The sequence below is a fragment of the Saccostrea echinata genome, unplaced genomic scaffold (assembly GCF_033153115.1).
Source record: "Saccostrea echinata isolate AGI-Se365-2 ecotype Australia unplaced genomic scaffold, CSIRO_AGI_Sech_v1 ptg000001l, whole genome shotgun sequence".
NCBI classification, from domain to species: Eukaryota; Metazoa; Mollusca; class Bivalvia; order Ostreida; family Ostreidae; genus Saccostrea; species Saccostrea echinata.
Genome location: NW_026889750.1, coordinates 26,154,187 through 26,170,616, shown reverse-complemented (window position 1 = coordinate 26,170,616; position 16,430 = coordinate 26,154,187). Strand labels below are relative to the sequence as shown.

At 34.0% G+C, this 16,430-nt stretch overlaps 1 protein-coding gene across 1 annotated transcript; it reads left to right on the top strand.

Annotated features, from left to right (window-relative positions):
* The first annotated feature begins 8,852 nt into the window (after positions 1-8,852).
* On the top strand, positions 8,853-9,320 carry LOC133196255 (protein PML-like). The gene has a single exon (XM_061332175.1). The coding sequence runs from the start codon at positions 8,853-8,855 to the stop codon at positions 9,318-9,320; it is 468 nt and encodes a 155-aa protein (XP_061188159.1).
* Positions 9,321-16,430: the final 7,110 nt, after the last annotated feature.

Genomic DNA, 16,430 nt, shown 5'->3' with positions numbered 1-16,430 from the left:
CCATTATTTTTTAACGTAGTCCTCTCCGATTTGAATGAACTTCTGTCTACTTTCTGCCCATGCGCGAATCACATGAGACAGGCGGTCACGTGACATGCTCCGTAGGGTTCTGTTCACAGAAGCTAAAAGAATTTTTCAAGTCTTATATTTCTTACCATGCAAGTTATTTTTTATAACAAAAACAATCCATTTGTCAGAAATGGCCAAATCTCGGCATTAGGATGGGTGGATAAGGATATCCTTTCCCAGAATGAGCATGGTGACCATATTAACCTGAGTCCTCTGTCTTGGGAACGTCGTTTATCCAATGTGGATAAAGTATGGGCGCCTTCCTATTGTCATATGATATGTTAGTCTAAAGTAAACGATGTTTTAAAAATATAATAATTGTATTGTTCTTAAGATATTCAACTATTTTTCTAACTGTAACTTGGCGATCTTTCATAAAAAATTGCTCAACTAAGGACACGTCTCTTCTCCAGCTTGCTTTCGCTGGGCAACAGAACAAGTTTACATCATTTTTAACCATCTCCCTTCCTTCACTAAAACAATCAATCCAATTAATGATTGAACTTCTGGCAAGTCTTTTGTCTTCATAAACCTTGTGCAAATTATTATATGCTACTGCAAATGAATTTCTAAGATACACGTTAAACTTAACAGCCGTTCGTTGCTCGAGTTCAACTGCGTCAATCATTTTTGTCACAAGTCTCCTACATATTGACGTCATTTGCACGTGACGTCACAAACATGGAGCAAAACATTACATAACTGCTATTTATAGAACATGTTATGACTATGTGTGCCAAATTTCATTCTGATCTGAATTGTGGTTTTTAAATATAGAGATAGTTCGCGAACTTTTTGATTACCCTCGTATGTATACGTAGTACTCAGATGTTTTAAATATCTAATTTTAATTTATGACTGCGCCAGGTACCCCTACCATTGGTACATTAATGTGCCATTATTTTTTTTTTTTAACATATATTTCTAAAATGTTTCTTGCTTTTCCTTATAAATGGTGTTTATTAAACATTCATGCCAATTTTCATCAGAATACGCACATTAAAAAGGACAATAAATAGAGTGTCTCAATAATTTCCAAACAACCCTCGTATGTAGCGTAAAGTCACTGACCGGAACAGAAATGAACAATCTTTTTCTTAAAGGCAGAGATTTTTTACCGGATGGTAAATTCCAGGTGAGGGAGGGGCTTATTTTGTACAGGTGTGAATGCCTTGAGGGCTAGCAGTCTACCTGTGGTCGTTTGTCTCCTAATCCCTATACACAGGTAGTGATTTAACACACAGTAGAATACCCAAGAAGTCAAACTTTACCTGTGTTGGGATTTTGAGATGATTTTAAATTAGAAATGAAAAGTTGTAAATAAAGTTTATTTTTATTAATTTGTAATTGAATGTGTGTCAAAGCATCCCACCCATTAAAAAAGTATCATTATTTAAAGTATTTGTTGAGCTTTGAAAAAAAGTTATACCTAATTTTGATATATATTATCATAATGAATCTCATAATTATTTTAAATACTAAATGTGTGTGTATATATGTGTGTGTGCTAAAAATTCCATAGTAATACAGCTTCTCTATTGTTTATACCATGTGTGGTAAATATCAAAGGATCAAAAGTCACCATTAGTGCCAAACAAGGTGTACAGGATATACAAAGGTCTAGTAAGTAAATGTCAATCAAGTTCTAGCACCCAATGATGTACCTTAATGCACTTGATTGACAAGGGTACACAGACCAGGTTTTTTTGAAGGCGGTGCTTAAAATCTCTGCCTTTAAGACTAAATTCTTCCTAAAACGGATATATTGTCAGTTCACAAATCTTAATATAACGCCGATTTTCGGATAGTAACAATTAAAAGTGAGGAACTGCGTGTACAAGAGAGGGGGCAAGGAGTAAATACAGTGCTATCCATAATGAATTATTTCAGAGGTTCTTATGCCAATACAAATGAATGTGATGCAGCACAGATCCAGAATTATTTAGGAAACGGGCACCTGTAGAATTACTCAATCTAAGGAGCATGGTTTAGGATGGAGTGAAAACATCAATGTACTTTCCAGTCGTTTAATAAACTCTCTAGTCATGACTTTCTGCTTTTCCGCTTTTATTCCATATATTTTCAAGCAGTATATGTATATTGTATATTTGCACTCAGCAACTACAAGCAACATGCATATAGGGATATTTGCTACAAAACAACAGATACATGGCACATGGCTTGGTGTATATATTTTTAGACTTGATTTGGTTGTAAATGATGCAAATATCAAATTTCCAAAATATTAAGGGGACGACCATTTGATTCTTGGGTGGGGTGGGAGGAGGGGGCTGGCAAATTTTTCAGAGTCCGATTATTTATCATATCGGTGAAGGACAGATTATTTATTTCCAAGATGATCGAGGACAGATTATTTATTTTCTTCACTGAAAAAAATCTGACAAGCAAAAAAAAAAATCAAGGACAGATAATTTATTTTCTCGCTTGTCGAGGACGAATCATTTATTTTCAACATTTTCGAGGAAAGATTATATATATCAAAAATCTGCCTGCCAGCCAGCCCCCCCCCCCCCCCCCGGCAACAACAATACCTCAGTTTCCCCGCTTTCGCGAAATCGAAGGACATTAAATCTCCTTCATCTCTCAGTCAGTCTGTCACAAAAACTTTAACGTGGGTCATACAAATGTAACTTTTGAATGCGAAAAGTTAGGGCTTTCATATTTCACATGTATATTACCTGTGATAAGACATTGTCAAATACACTATGATTTTTGACACCTTCACCTTGAAGTTTGTCCTTTTGAAAAAAAAATTATCATAACTTTTACCTGGGTCTTAACTTTTGAATGAGAGGAGGTATGGATTTCATATTTCACGCTTTGATGCTTTATGCTTTACCTGTAACAAGACGTTTCTGATTGTGCTTTGATATTTGACCCCGAGACCTTGAAGCTTGACCTTATTTTCAAAAAAAAATTATCATTGCTGCTAACTTTTAGAGGAGAGAAGATAAGGCATTCATCTTTCACAAGTGCATTACCTGTGAGAAGACGTTTCCAAAGGTACAATGATTTTTAACCCTATGACTTTTACCTTGAAAGTTGACTTGATTTTCAAAAGATTAAACATTGCTGATAACTTTTGAATGAGCGAGGAAGGGCATTTATATTTGACATATGCATTACCTGTTTAAGACCTTTCAAAATGAACTCTGGCTTTTGACTTCGTGACCTTGACCTAAAAATTTAATTTATGATCAATTTCTATTTTTTTTCCATTGGTAATAACATTTGAATGAGAGAAGATGGACTTTCATATTTTACATGTACATTAACCATGCCATCACCTTTCAGAACTGTATATTATTTTTGACTTCCATGACCTAGAAGTTTGACCTACTTATCCAAAATTTTAACTTTGGCCATAACGTTTGCTTCATAAGAGACAGGGCTTTCATATTTTTTTCACATTTACAAATCTAAAAACAGTTTTAAAAAGTTTTATCGTTGCTATATCTTTTATTAATTGATTAATTTATATCTTTTCCGTGTAATTGACAGACAAGACAGGACACACAAACAAGACAGCCATAAATAATTCCATACCAACCAATGAGACATTGAAAGTGGGTGACCACAATTATTTGAATTTGCTTGTTTTATTTATTAGCTCACCTGTGCCGAAGGCTCAAGTGAGCTTTTCTGATCACATTTTGTCTGTAGTCCGTCTGTCTGTCTGTAAACTTTTCACATTTTAGACTTCTTCTCCAGAACCACTGCGCCAATTTCAACCAAACTTGCCACAAAGCATCCTTTGGGTAAAGGGGATTCAAGTTTGTTCAAATGAAGGGCCACGCCTTCTTTCAAGGGGAGATACTTATGAATTCGTGAAAAATTAATGGCATCATTAAAAAATCCTCTTCTCAAGAACCACTGTGCTTGAAAATATGAAACTTATGTCGAAGCATCCTCAGGTAGTGTAGATTCAAGTTTATTCAAATCATGACCCCCGGGGGTCGGTTGGGGCCACAATGGGTGATCAAAGTTTTACATAGGAATACATAGTAAAAAATCTTTTGAAAAAACTATTTTTTAGAACAGCAAAGCCATGATTGGTCATATTTATATGGAAGCAACTTAGATAGTGTAGATTCAAGTTTGTTCAAATCATGACACCTGGGGGTAAGGTTTGGCCACAATGGTTGATCAAAGTTTTACAAAGGAATACATAGGAAAAATCTTTAAAAATCTTCTACTCAAGAACAGCAAAGCCATGATTGGTCATATTTAAATGGAAGCATCCTCAGGTAACTTTCAAGACTGAACTGATTTCTGCTTTTTCCTAGCCATAGTGCTCAGGTGAGCAATGTGGCCCCTGGACCTCTTGTTCAGAATATTTATACCCCCTCTCCTCCGGTATACTGTTTTACCCTTGTGTGTCTGTCTGTTTGTCTGTCCGTAACAAATTTCCGTCGCAGTTTTCTCAGCAACTAATCATCACAGATGATTGAAATTTTAGCACACTCTTTGCATAGGCATGCCATATGGTGGGATTCATTTTTGTGCAAATCCGACGTCAACTTCCTGTTTATCCATGCGTCTGTGCGTACCATACATAACAAATTTTGGTCGCAGTTTTCTCAGGAATTACTCATCGCAGATGCTTGAAATTTTAGCACACTTCGAGCTCTTTGTTTAGGCATGCCATATGGTGGGATTCATTTTTGTGCGAATCCGATGTCAACTTCCTGTTAATCCGTGCGCCTGTCCGTACCTTACATAACAAATTTTGGTCGCAGTTTTCTCAGGAATTACTCATCGCAGATGCTTGAAATTTTAGCACACTTTGTTTAGGCATGCTATATGGTGGGATTCATTTTTGTGCGAATCCGATGTCAACTTCCTGTTAATCCGTGCGTCTGTCCGTACCTTACATAACAAATTTTGGTCGCAGTTTTCCCAGGAATTACTCATCGCAGATGCTTGACATTTTAGCACACTATTTGTTTAGGCATGCTATATGGTGGGATTCATTTTTGTGCGAATCCGATGTCAACTTCCTGTTAATCCGTGCGTCTGTCCGTACCATACATAACAAATTTTGATCGCAGTTTTCTCAGGAATTACTCATCGCAGATGCTTGAAATTTTAGCACAATCTTTGTATAGGCATGCCATATGATGGGATTCATTTTTGTACGAATCTGATGTCAACTTGCTGTTTATCAGTGCGTCTGTCCGTACCATACATTACAAGTTTTTGGTCGCAGTTTTCTCAGCAACTATTCATCGCAGATGCTTGAGAGTTTGGCACACTCTTTGTTCAGGCATGTCATATGGCGGAATTTATTTTTTTTACGAATCTGATGTCAACTTCCTGTTTATCCCTGTGTCTGTCCATAAATGAACTTGTGTATTTACATCAGAGCGGGGGTATTATTAGTGAGCACTGGCTCACACACTTCTTGTTTTGTTTTTTTTTTTCAGAGTAGAGTCAGCATTCTAATAAGCTGACTTCATGTTCAACACAGAAAAGTATTTGGGCATTCAGAATTTCATCGATTCTAAGTAGGGGATATGCGTCTTTTTTGGTTCGTTGATTGAGTGGACAGCAATCAGCGCACTTCCGTAACTTGGCATCTTTCTTCCTGCACAAGAACACATTGCTGGAAAATGGTGAACTAGATTTTTCTATAGCCCCTGAATCGAAATGTACTTGTACAAAATTTCTTATTTCCTCGAACATAGCTGGTGAAATTCTTCTTGTTCTTTGTTTGAAGCTCTGAAAACCCAAGATTTGTTGCTTAACGGAAAACAGTTGTGAAGTGATATCTGGTTAGTGGACTAGAGTCAAAAAGACAGAACAATGGTCTGCTGACTGCAGGACTTACAGAAAGAAAGAAAGAAAATCTCACATGTACCTTATTCAGCACCGGAGAGTGTTTTTTTTTCTATGCAAATGGTAACCCCCTTTCCTAATTTGTCTTGAGTGAATTCATTTTCAGACCTATGAATGATGGTATCAAAACTTTTACCCTTTGACAGTGAATACCCCAATGCAACTCTCAACCCCCCCCCCCCCCCAAATGCTAGCATGTACGTTTGCCGCTGAATATGAATCTGTACAAACTAATGGTAAGATTTGTATAATTTTGCACAATATAGAAGGGGTAATTGGAAGTCGTCTTCCTTAATTGATAATCGCTCTATGGCTTCTATCATCTTTCCAAAACATTCTTTGTAACATCAACAAGACCTTAGGACTTTCACTAGTGTTGTTCCGATAATCAGAGAATATCGATTGTCGACGTAAAGATGCTAACGATTCCGATGATAATTATTTTTCATAATCGATCATAAAATGCATCCCGGAATTATCTGTTCCCGGTTTAAAATTTACTTCGTAATAAAAGAAAATGGCGTCTGCACCTGATACAGCAATATGCGACCACCAAGGAACGAAAAAGAAATCAGATGTGTGGAAATATTTTGTTTCAGGAAGATAGATGTTAATTTACTGGCAACTATAAAAATTTAAACCTTGAAAAGGCAGTGTGTCGCCTTTGCTTTAAAGTCATATATGGCGTATTTTTGATAAGTTCATAACCAAAATTTAAAATATCTTTCTATTTCATTTATTACTTTGAAAAAGATAGGACTTTTCTGTAAATTTAATCTGAAATGAATTCTAAGAAAGGTAGAATTAGCATTTGATTTGCTAAATATCATTCTTCAATACAATGGTGGCACATGGTACTGCCTCGCTGCTCCCAAAACTTAATAGGCCTATTTGTCAATTTGTATTAAGAAGTAGGCATAGGCCTATTTGTCAATTTGTATTAAGAAGTAGGCATAGGGAGGACAGTTGGTGAATATGGCCTATATTTAGATTACTTCTTTATATTAAGGTAACAGATGCGAGCCCTCAAATAATGTCATTTTCTCTTTAAGATTTTGTCAAATTCTTGGTTTAATGTAAACTATGCCCCCACAGGCAACCAAAATTTCAAATTGTAAATTGCAGAATTTGTAGCCGATCGCGAGATGATGATTAGAAATTATGAACTTTTAAATCTTTTCCAAGTTCAAGGGGAATAACTGTCAAAAATCATCTGAACAGGACCAAATTCGAACTTGACCTGTATTTTCTGGTAAAATACCTGCATATGCAATTCCAACCTTATACATACACCCCTATAAAAGTTAGAGAGCGGAAACTGAACATTTCTTATTTTTTCAAAGTTCAACAGGGATTATTCTGTCAAAAACCATTGGACCACGACTAAATTCAAACTTTGACCTGTATTTTCTGGTAAAATACCTATGGCATGTCAAACGTTGCAAAATTCGATCTTTTCCATTTGTATTGTTTAATTTTGCATTTGTATTGTAAAATTCTCCATTTGTATTGTATAATTTTTTTTATTTGTATTGCATAATTTTTATTGTATAATTTTTATTTGCATTGTGTTATTTTCAATTTGTATTGTATAATTTTCAATTTGTATTGTATAATTTTCAATTTGTATAATTTCTCATTTGTAGAGTATGCTTTTCCATCTCCATTGTAAAATTATACAATACAAATGAAAAATTGTACAATACAAATGAAAAATTATACAAATGGAAAAGAATACAATACAAATGAGAAATTATACAAATGGAAAATGAAAGAAAAAGTGAGCAAGCTCACATACCCCACGCTCCCCAAAAACTCGACAATGCAACACGTAATGAATGGCACAGTGTATTTTAAATACACAGTATAATTCAAAAAGGGGCATACTTGCAAAAAATCATCACATCAAAACTACTTGCATATAAGGACATTCAAATCTTTGTATGTAAAAAATTTTAAAGATAACAAAATTTTTCTACCTTGAAAAGCACATGCATATCCAATTTGCTATCTTAATAAAATCAGTTTTTTCCCCTTTTTCATATTGATAATTCATTGTTTTGTGCTAAACAGTTCAGTTGTAAACTAATCTGTTTCATTGATTACATGAATGAATTTAATAGGCACATGCAGAAGCTGGAGTATCACCAGGAAGATACACAGAAGCCTATGCGGAGAAGCAGCTGAAGCACCGACACTACATACAGGAGAAAGCAAAGCTGCCATCCCAGAAAAGGAGGAGACTTATGCTAAAGCAGGAGAGGGCAGTGACAAAAGGGGCTATGGAAGCTTCAGAGGGAGTTTCTTACCAATCTGGTCAGTTATGAGTTATAGTATTTTTATGCTATTATGAACATTGAACATGTTGAGGGCATATGTAAAGATTTTTCAATGGTTATAAAATTATTTTCATGTAAATTCATTTTTTTAAATATTACTTTTTCATATGAAGAGACAGATTGTTATTTATTTGCATTTTTTATATTATTGTTACACTTTATTTATTTAGGTGTTGGACATGAGGATAATGTTGATATTGAACAAATTCCTAGTCCTGTATCCAAGGGATATTTTAAACCTATTCCCAGGTCTCCTCAAGACAGAATTGCATATGTTACCTTTGATCTGGAGACAACTGATCTAAGTAAGTAACCAATACTAAAAAGAAAATTATCGAATAATAAAATATTTATTGTATAAACATGTTGCTACTTGTATAATCATTGTAAATATTATTTAAATTTGATTTGTTTTTTGCAGTTCGTGGAGGAAGGATTCCACATATAACACAGATTTCGGCATCTGACATGACCTCCAAATCACAGAGGGAGTTCAACTGCTATGTGCTTCCTAAGATTCCACAGTCACAGGAAGCCCAGATCTAGAGAATTAGTGGAATCACTGAGTCTTCATCCAATGTATTAATGGTAAATGGGAAGGAGGTAAAGACTGAAACTATTGACTCGGATGTGTCGAAATTTCTAGATTGGCTAAAATTCTACAAGAAAGTCATCTTGATTGCTCACAATGGCAAAAATTTCGATTTCCCTGTCTTCATGACAGCACTTGCATCCGTGGATCGTGTATCCGAGTTATGTGATGTTTTGATAGGCTTTGTTGACAGTCTACCTTTGTTGAAAAAGATTTTTCCTGGACAAAGTTCATACAAACAAGAAAGTCTTGTCAGAAACCTACTAGCTGCAACATATGATGCACACAATGCCCTTGAGGATGTAAGATCACTAGGCTGGCTCATGAAGCACGAGAAAGTAACAGATAAATATCTCAAAGACTTTTCGTTTTCACCTGAAGCAGTGAAAAATCAGTTGGCATTTAACAGAGAGAAAACCAAAAACATTGGATCATTAAATCCATTAATTGCAGCTGTGTGATGAAGATGACAACAGCAGAAAATGTTGCAGGGTCTGGTTTGTGTCTTCCAAATCTTCGAAAAATTCACATGAGGGAGGGTGAGGATGGACTTCGAAATATTTTATTAGCAAAAACAGTCATGGCCAAGCTCGGGTTACTTCTTGTAGGAAAACATTGGACACTGTTATTCCTAAGGCCTAAAATTAAAAAAATTGTGTGTTTCGGGTAACCCGACCTAACCTATAAAAATGCACCGATCCTAACATTTTTTTTTCGATGTCCGTATTTATCCGATTAAAATTCCTATTTTTTCTATGTAAAATCCGTTTTTATCAGAATATTTTTTCTCGTTCCTAAGAAAAGTCTTTAAAACGCTTAGGCTTTCAGTGAACATTAACGATATTTAAATCAACATGCAAGCGTTTTTATGACGGGTCCGGCAGCATGGAATGGGAAATCTTTTCGATAATTTTGACACTGATATTTCTATAATTTAAAAGTTTTGTGACATAGCTGAAATGATATTGTCTTGTTACCTTCCGATTACGTGTTCGACCCGCGTGGTTTCGTACCTGAGTTGCGTATGTATAAGCCAACGTGTATACAAGCACACAGGTGAAAGTATGAACCAACGTACACGTGTGTGTACAAACACACAGGTGTGTAGGAAACATACTGGTGTACGGTAGCTGTCAGTAGAGAGTAAATGGCTTAATAGATGTTCTTGTCAATTAGATTGATTCTGTCATACAAACAGCACAAATAATGAATAAGTACTGAAAATATTTTCTATCTAAGTATCTTTCAAAGAGATTTTTCTTCAATTCATAGATTTTGATGAATTTGTGTTAGAATATTTTAGATGTTTTTTTCATAAAACAAAGCCTGTTTGAATGTTTTGGAGAGAAATAAACAATAACTAGCTAATTAACATTAACACAATTACAACCTTCTTTGAATGTCGAAAACCTTCACTGGTAAAAAATATTTCTTCAAAATTACAATAATGAATTGTATAAACAAAGATGCTATTGTTCTGAATTCAAACTGCATACGAAATGTAAATATAATATTTTTGACCAAGTTTCAGACTATTGTGATTATATGTTTACTTACAAATCTTGCATTTACACGAGTATCTTACTTGTGGTATTGTAGATCTTTCATTTGTAACTTCATGACAGATATGATTTATATTCTTTCATAGCACAGTATACTTTAATATTATTTAAATATAATCATACTGAAATAACTGTATATGCCCCCTGAGGGCCCTTGATTGGTGAATAAACATTATAGATATATATAATAATTAAAACCATCCTAATCAGTTAATGATTAAGAATATGTGATTTGTGTAAAATGAAAGTTTTCTCTTGCAGAAGAGATTTGATAGAAGAATTTTAAAGTATCCATTAACTGTCATCATTTCGATTCAGAACGAAACCACTGCATCGTACCCACAACTTGACAAGGGTCGAACTCATATTTGGAACTTAACCGCTCGCATTTACCGTATATACTCGCCTATAAGTTGGTTTTTTGGGAGTTAAATTTTGGTCACAAACTCTATATCCAACTTATAGGCGAGTCATTGAAAAAACTGGCATTTTTCTGGACAACCAAATATAGTATTTTATAAACATTTCCGGCGATTAGCGTTGAATAAATTCTGGATATAGTATATCATTTATGTATGCTAAGATTATACATAAAATACAAGTATTTACATATTTTAGTTATTGTATTGTAGTTTATTTTTACCTTAAGTGTGAATTCCTTATTTGTTTAATGACTTAGAATTAAATATTGGCGTCATTTCTAAAAATATTAATTAAAACCAGGTTTAAAACATCAGAGCATTGATTTGAAATTGTCAACCAATTCCGGCAATAATTTGTACCGACTTATTAGCGGGTCAATGGCAAATCCTACCAAAATTACCTCAAAAAATACAACCGACTTATAGGCAGACCGACTTATAGGCGAGTATATACGGTACTAAAATGAAGAGAAAATGGAAAAAAATAAAATGATATGAAACTCTGTAAAATTTAGTTGTCTGATGTTTTTCAAACATGTTGGAGTTAAATATAATATAAAATTATATTCTCATTACATTTCAGTGGTCATAAATAAAAAAAAAATCAAAAAAAAAAAAAAAAAAAAAAATTCCCTACCTCCCTATCCTAATTTTTTCATCAATGTTACCCGAAACACACAATTTTTTTTTAAGGCCTAAATTATCTGAATTTTTTGACAAGTAAAATCCATGTAATTATGTGTGTCTTGTGTACCAATTGTATATGAAAGCAAAAAAAAAAGAATGTTGTATTTTGTATTTGATATATCACACATAATATTATACTGTAATCCCTAGTGAGTGAAATAAATTTTCTTTTGAGGTCAGGTGATGTTTTCAATGATCAGACAAGGGACTAAAATGTAATGTAAACATGCTCAAATATAGATTCCTTTTTAGTCATAGTCGACGTTAGTTGAATTACAAATATTTAAGGATTTCAAAGGTCAAGGTCATATATCAAGGTCAAATGATTAAATTTTTATATATTTATTTAGTAAAAGTGTTTTAATAAATAATCATTGTTAACATGAAGTATCATTATTCTTAATTGGGATGATAAAGGAATTTTAGTGCAGAAATTGATTTTTTTCAATAGGGGGGTACCCTAGATTGGCAAATGATATTTCAGAAATGTGTGGATGGAATTGATTTTATTTTTGTTTTATTATAATCATATATACATGTACTTTGAAAGCAATAAAACTTTTTTGGTTCTGCACTCATAATTTTTTTTAGGAATGAAATTAGTCAGTATTTTCCATGTCAAAATGTTGTCTTTGTGAACGAGTACTGACTCATTTGATGTTAGCATTTCCTTACTTAATTAAAATGACGATGCAAATGAATTTAATTTTATTTTAGAATATCATATCAGGAAAAAAAACTTATAATAAGATTGATTATTCCAACTAAAAATAAAAAATACTTGTGGTAACCAACTGTTCATTATTGGAAATGAAGCCGTAAAGGGTAGTGTGTAAAAACTTTTCCTGTGGTTAAAATTTTACCAGACTTGCTGAAATGAATTATTAAATGTACTTCACCTTAGTTCTGATGTGTTTGGCAATATCTGAATTACTGACCATTACACCCCTAATACCTTAATAGGGCTGAAGTTTCTAGATAAATAATGGAATCAAAATTTCTTGGTTATATACAAATTTATACATTAAGTCTGAAATACCTACAAAGTTTCAGGAAATTCGGTGCAGGAGTTATGCTGACAAGCTGTTATTTAAATTTCCTCAGTGATTTCGATTTGTTAATGAGTGCAAGTCCATGTCCAACACATGACAATTTACACATTTAAATAATTGATGGAAACAGGATTATGATGTAGTCATATGAATTTGTTTATGAAGAGGGGGAGGGGGGGGGGGGGTGAGAACTATCCAAGATTGTGTGTGTGTGTGTGTGTGTGTGTGTGTGTGAAATCATTAATATTTTGATCTCAAAATCAATAAGGGTCTTTTAAGGTCATAAAATATTTCACAAAAAATTTCATTACAAAAGCTGATTCCAGTGGATTTCCTTATTACCTAGCTGGAAAGTTTCTTCAATAATAGGCAAAACTCATAAGGCAAAAATAATGGAATCGGAATTTCCTGGTAATATGCACATCTACACACTGTGTATAATGAACGGAAAGTCAATAATGACGGAACATGGTAACATTATATGCCCCAAGCCATTTTATGGCGGGGGCATAAAATTGTTTGCATTAAACTCAAAATAAAATTGTCTTGATCTCTTTTTTTTCAAAACACGATTGCGTAAGTCTTCAGTCTATGCAGACAACATGTCAAATTATGTGTTGCAAGCTTTTACTGGTAATATGATTCCAAAGATATTTTCAAACGTAAGTAAATCAGACATTTTTTGTCTGAAAACTTTGTGATATTTAGATATATCGACGACGTACTGTCAATTAACAATGTTTATTTCCATTCTTAGGTCAATACGATTTATCCCGGGGAGCTTGGAATAAAAGATACCACAGAGTCTGACACATCTGTTTCATATTTGGATATTTTACTAGAGTGATTGTTTATTAACGTCGAGTCGGCAATATTTCAGCCTTATTTCGGCGGATAATTTAGTTTGTAAGACCGGTTTTTGAAATGTTTTTGGTTTCTCTGGCGGCCCCCAGTGAGCCTACTCTTTTTTGAATTCCTGAGAAACGATCTTTTGCGTGCCAAGCAGGGATCGACATTAACGGTTGTTCGATTGCCCGGGACAAGTAAATTATCAGTTCGGGCAAGTGAAATTGTCGACGTACTTGTCCGATCGGGCAAGTGAATTTTTTTTATACAGATGTACATATTTATTTAGTTTACATTAATTTATAAGTACACTGTAATACAATAAATTGAACACTTGATTTCCGCAACTGACAATGTTTTTGCATTCAGAATTCCTTGCTAGCGTTTCTGGATTATACCGTTCATTTAAAAATCGTGTTCGTTATTTTCTTTCGTAGTAAATACGCTCTACGTCTAACAAAATTGTGTTAACTTCTAATTAGGAAATTAGATTATTTATTCACGCACAGAATACATTTTATTTAAGTACAGTGTAACACAATGTATCCTGATCAAGATAAGATGTTTCGTAGCAACTATCTTCCTTAAGCGTTGCTTTACAGTTATCTATGAAAATCACGATTCACAAAAGGATCCTACCGAAAATAATTTTTTTAAAATATGAATTATATTAAAAGGAAAAGGGGGGTTATTGCTTCATGGCAGTGTGTGTTAACAGGTTGAATTTACAAGTACAGTGGTATACATTTATGTACGAATGCAGTATCGAAATTTTTTTTCAGGTAGCTCAACTTGCCAAATTGACAATAGTGCATTTGGTCACATTTTTTATATCATAACGTTTACAGTAATAAATAATTTTCTTCTTGGGCAACCAAGTTTTTCATTCGGATAAGTCAAAGTTTGAGATCACTTGCCCGAAGGGCAAGTGAATCTGAAAATTAATGTCTGTCCCTGCCAAGGTGGTTGTAATCCTTGACACGGGGCATCATTTAATGTCCCATCCGACTGACTGAAAATTTAAAAATACGTAAGCTGTAAAAAAATTAAATGATCTATGTATTTCTCATCAAAATTGCTTAAATTATTTCTAAATTTTACTGTAAAAATCAGTTTCATGTAAATATTCTAAAATTGTATAAACATTGACATTTGTAAAAAGTTCATATATCGTTCTCACATTACATCTACTTCGAATAGGTGTAAAATCAGAACATTCCAAAAGAATACTATTTATAGTTAGCGGACAGCCACAGGATATACATTCTGGCTGAAACTACCGATTCAATAAGTATGCATGTGTAATTTTTGAATGGCCAATACGTATTCTTGAATTAATCACTTCGTCTTGACATTTTAGGTCGAAGTCAAATGATCTGTTAACTTTGTTTTATACCACAGAGTCCGACACATCTGTTTCATAAAGCTATTTTCATTCTTATGTCGATACGATATATCCTGGTGAACTTGAGATAAAAGATACCACAGAGTCCGACGCATCTGTTTCATATTTGGATATTTTACTTGAAAAAGACGTTAATGGTAATCTAACAACCAAGCTTTATGATAAACGTGATGACTTTAACTTTTCAATCGTCAACTTCCTTTACTTATGCAGCAATATACCATCATCACCTGCATACGGGGTATATATCTCTCAGTTGATTCGATACGCAAGAGCATGCTCTACGTATGTACAATTTCTAAAACGAGGTAATTTATTGACAAATAAGTTGATGAAACAAGAATATCAGCTGTCTCGTCTAAAGTCGTCATTTCGTAAGTTCTATGGTCGATACAATGACCTTGTCAGCAAATACAATTTATCATTGAGTCAAATGCTGACTGACGTTTTTCATACTAATTGTTAGGCCATTATTTACACACTGAATTGTTGACGGATTTTCCCGTTATTTCCCGATCATGACAAGGAGCACACGGCGGGTGTGACCGGTCGGCAGGGGATGCTCACTCCTCCATGGCACCTGATCCCACCTCTGATGTTTGGAGGTCCGTGTTTGCTCTGCTCCTATTTTGTATTGTATAATGGACTTTTGAGCTTGAATACTGTTCGTTATCTCCTATACTTTTTTCTCTGTAGTAAATGCAGTATTTCTCTGCAGATCAATCCTCTGATCCTGTCTTTTTCCATTGGCTCTTATGTTTTCTTGGGCTTGTCCCAGATACACACAGTACCAGTACATGCCTCTTAATAACGATCTTGGTGTCTGTCATTGAAACTTACCAAGGAAAACAATAAATGTACACAATATTTACATGTTCCATTACCTCTGAAAAAGAAAATGCATAATATTCTACTCAGTACGATGTACAAGTTATATTGCTTCATTGTACATGTGTAGGTGTTCATTAATAGCTTGATCACTTTTATTGAAATTTGTCTTTGTAAATCAATATAATATGCAAATTAAAATTTTGGTAAAAGTTTATGCATTTCCTTTGTTCTAATTAAGCTATTGAATATCTCTTTTCCCACAAAATAAAATGATTTTACGTACATCATAATAAATAATAATAGAGAGCTTTAGTTACATATTTATAGCGATCTTGTAGGTATGACGTCATTAAAATTTGTGCACTTTGAAGTTCCTTTGTGTTCCTATGATGTGAAGTTACTCGTATTGAACGTGTGGCGTTTGATTTACACGTAAGTAAATAACTTGTAATTTTATTTCAAGTCTTTGATTGATTGATTGATTGATTAGGGTTTAACGCCGAGTCGGCAATATTTCAGCCATATTTCGGCGGAAAATTAATTCTGTATGATCGGTTTTGAAAGATTTTTGGTTTCTCTGGCGGCCCCCAGTGAGCCTACTCTTTTCCGAAAACCAGAAAAACGATCTTTTGCGTGCCAAGGGGGTTGCAATCCTTGACACGGGGCACCATTTAACGTCCCATCCGACGGACTTAAAAATTTAAAAATATTTTAAAAGTTTAAAATAAATCTCTCTCTATGTTTATCAAAAAATAATTACATTGTG

Coding starts and splice junctions, on each gene's coding strand:
- LOC133196255 (XM_061332175.1), top strand. CDS start 8,853: ATGGTAAATGGGAAGGAGGTAAAGACTGAAACTATTGACTCGGATGTG.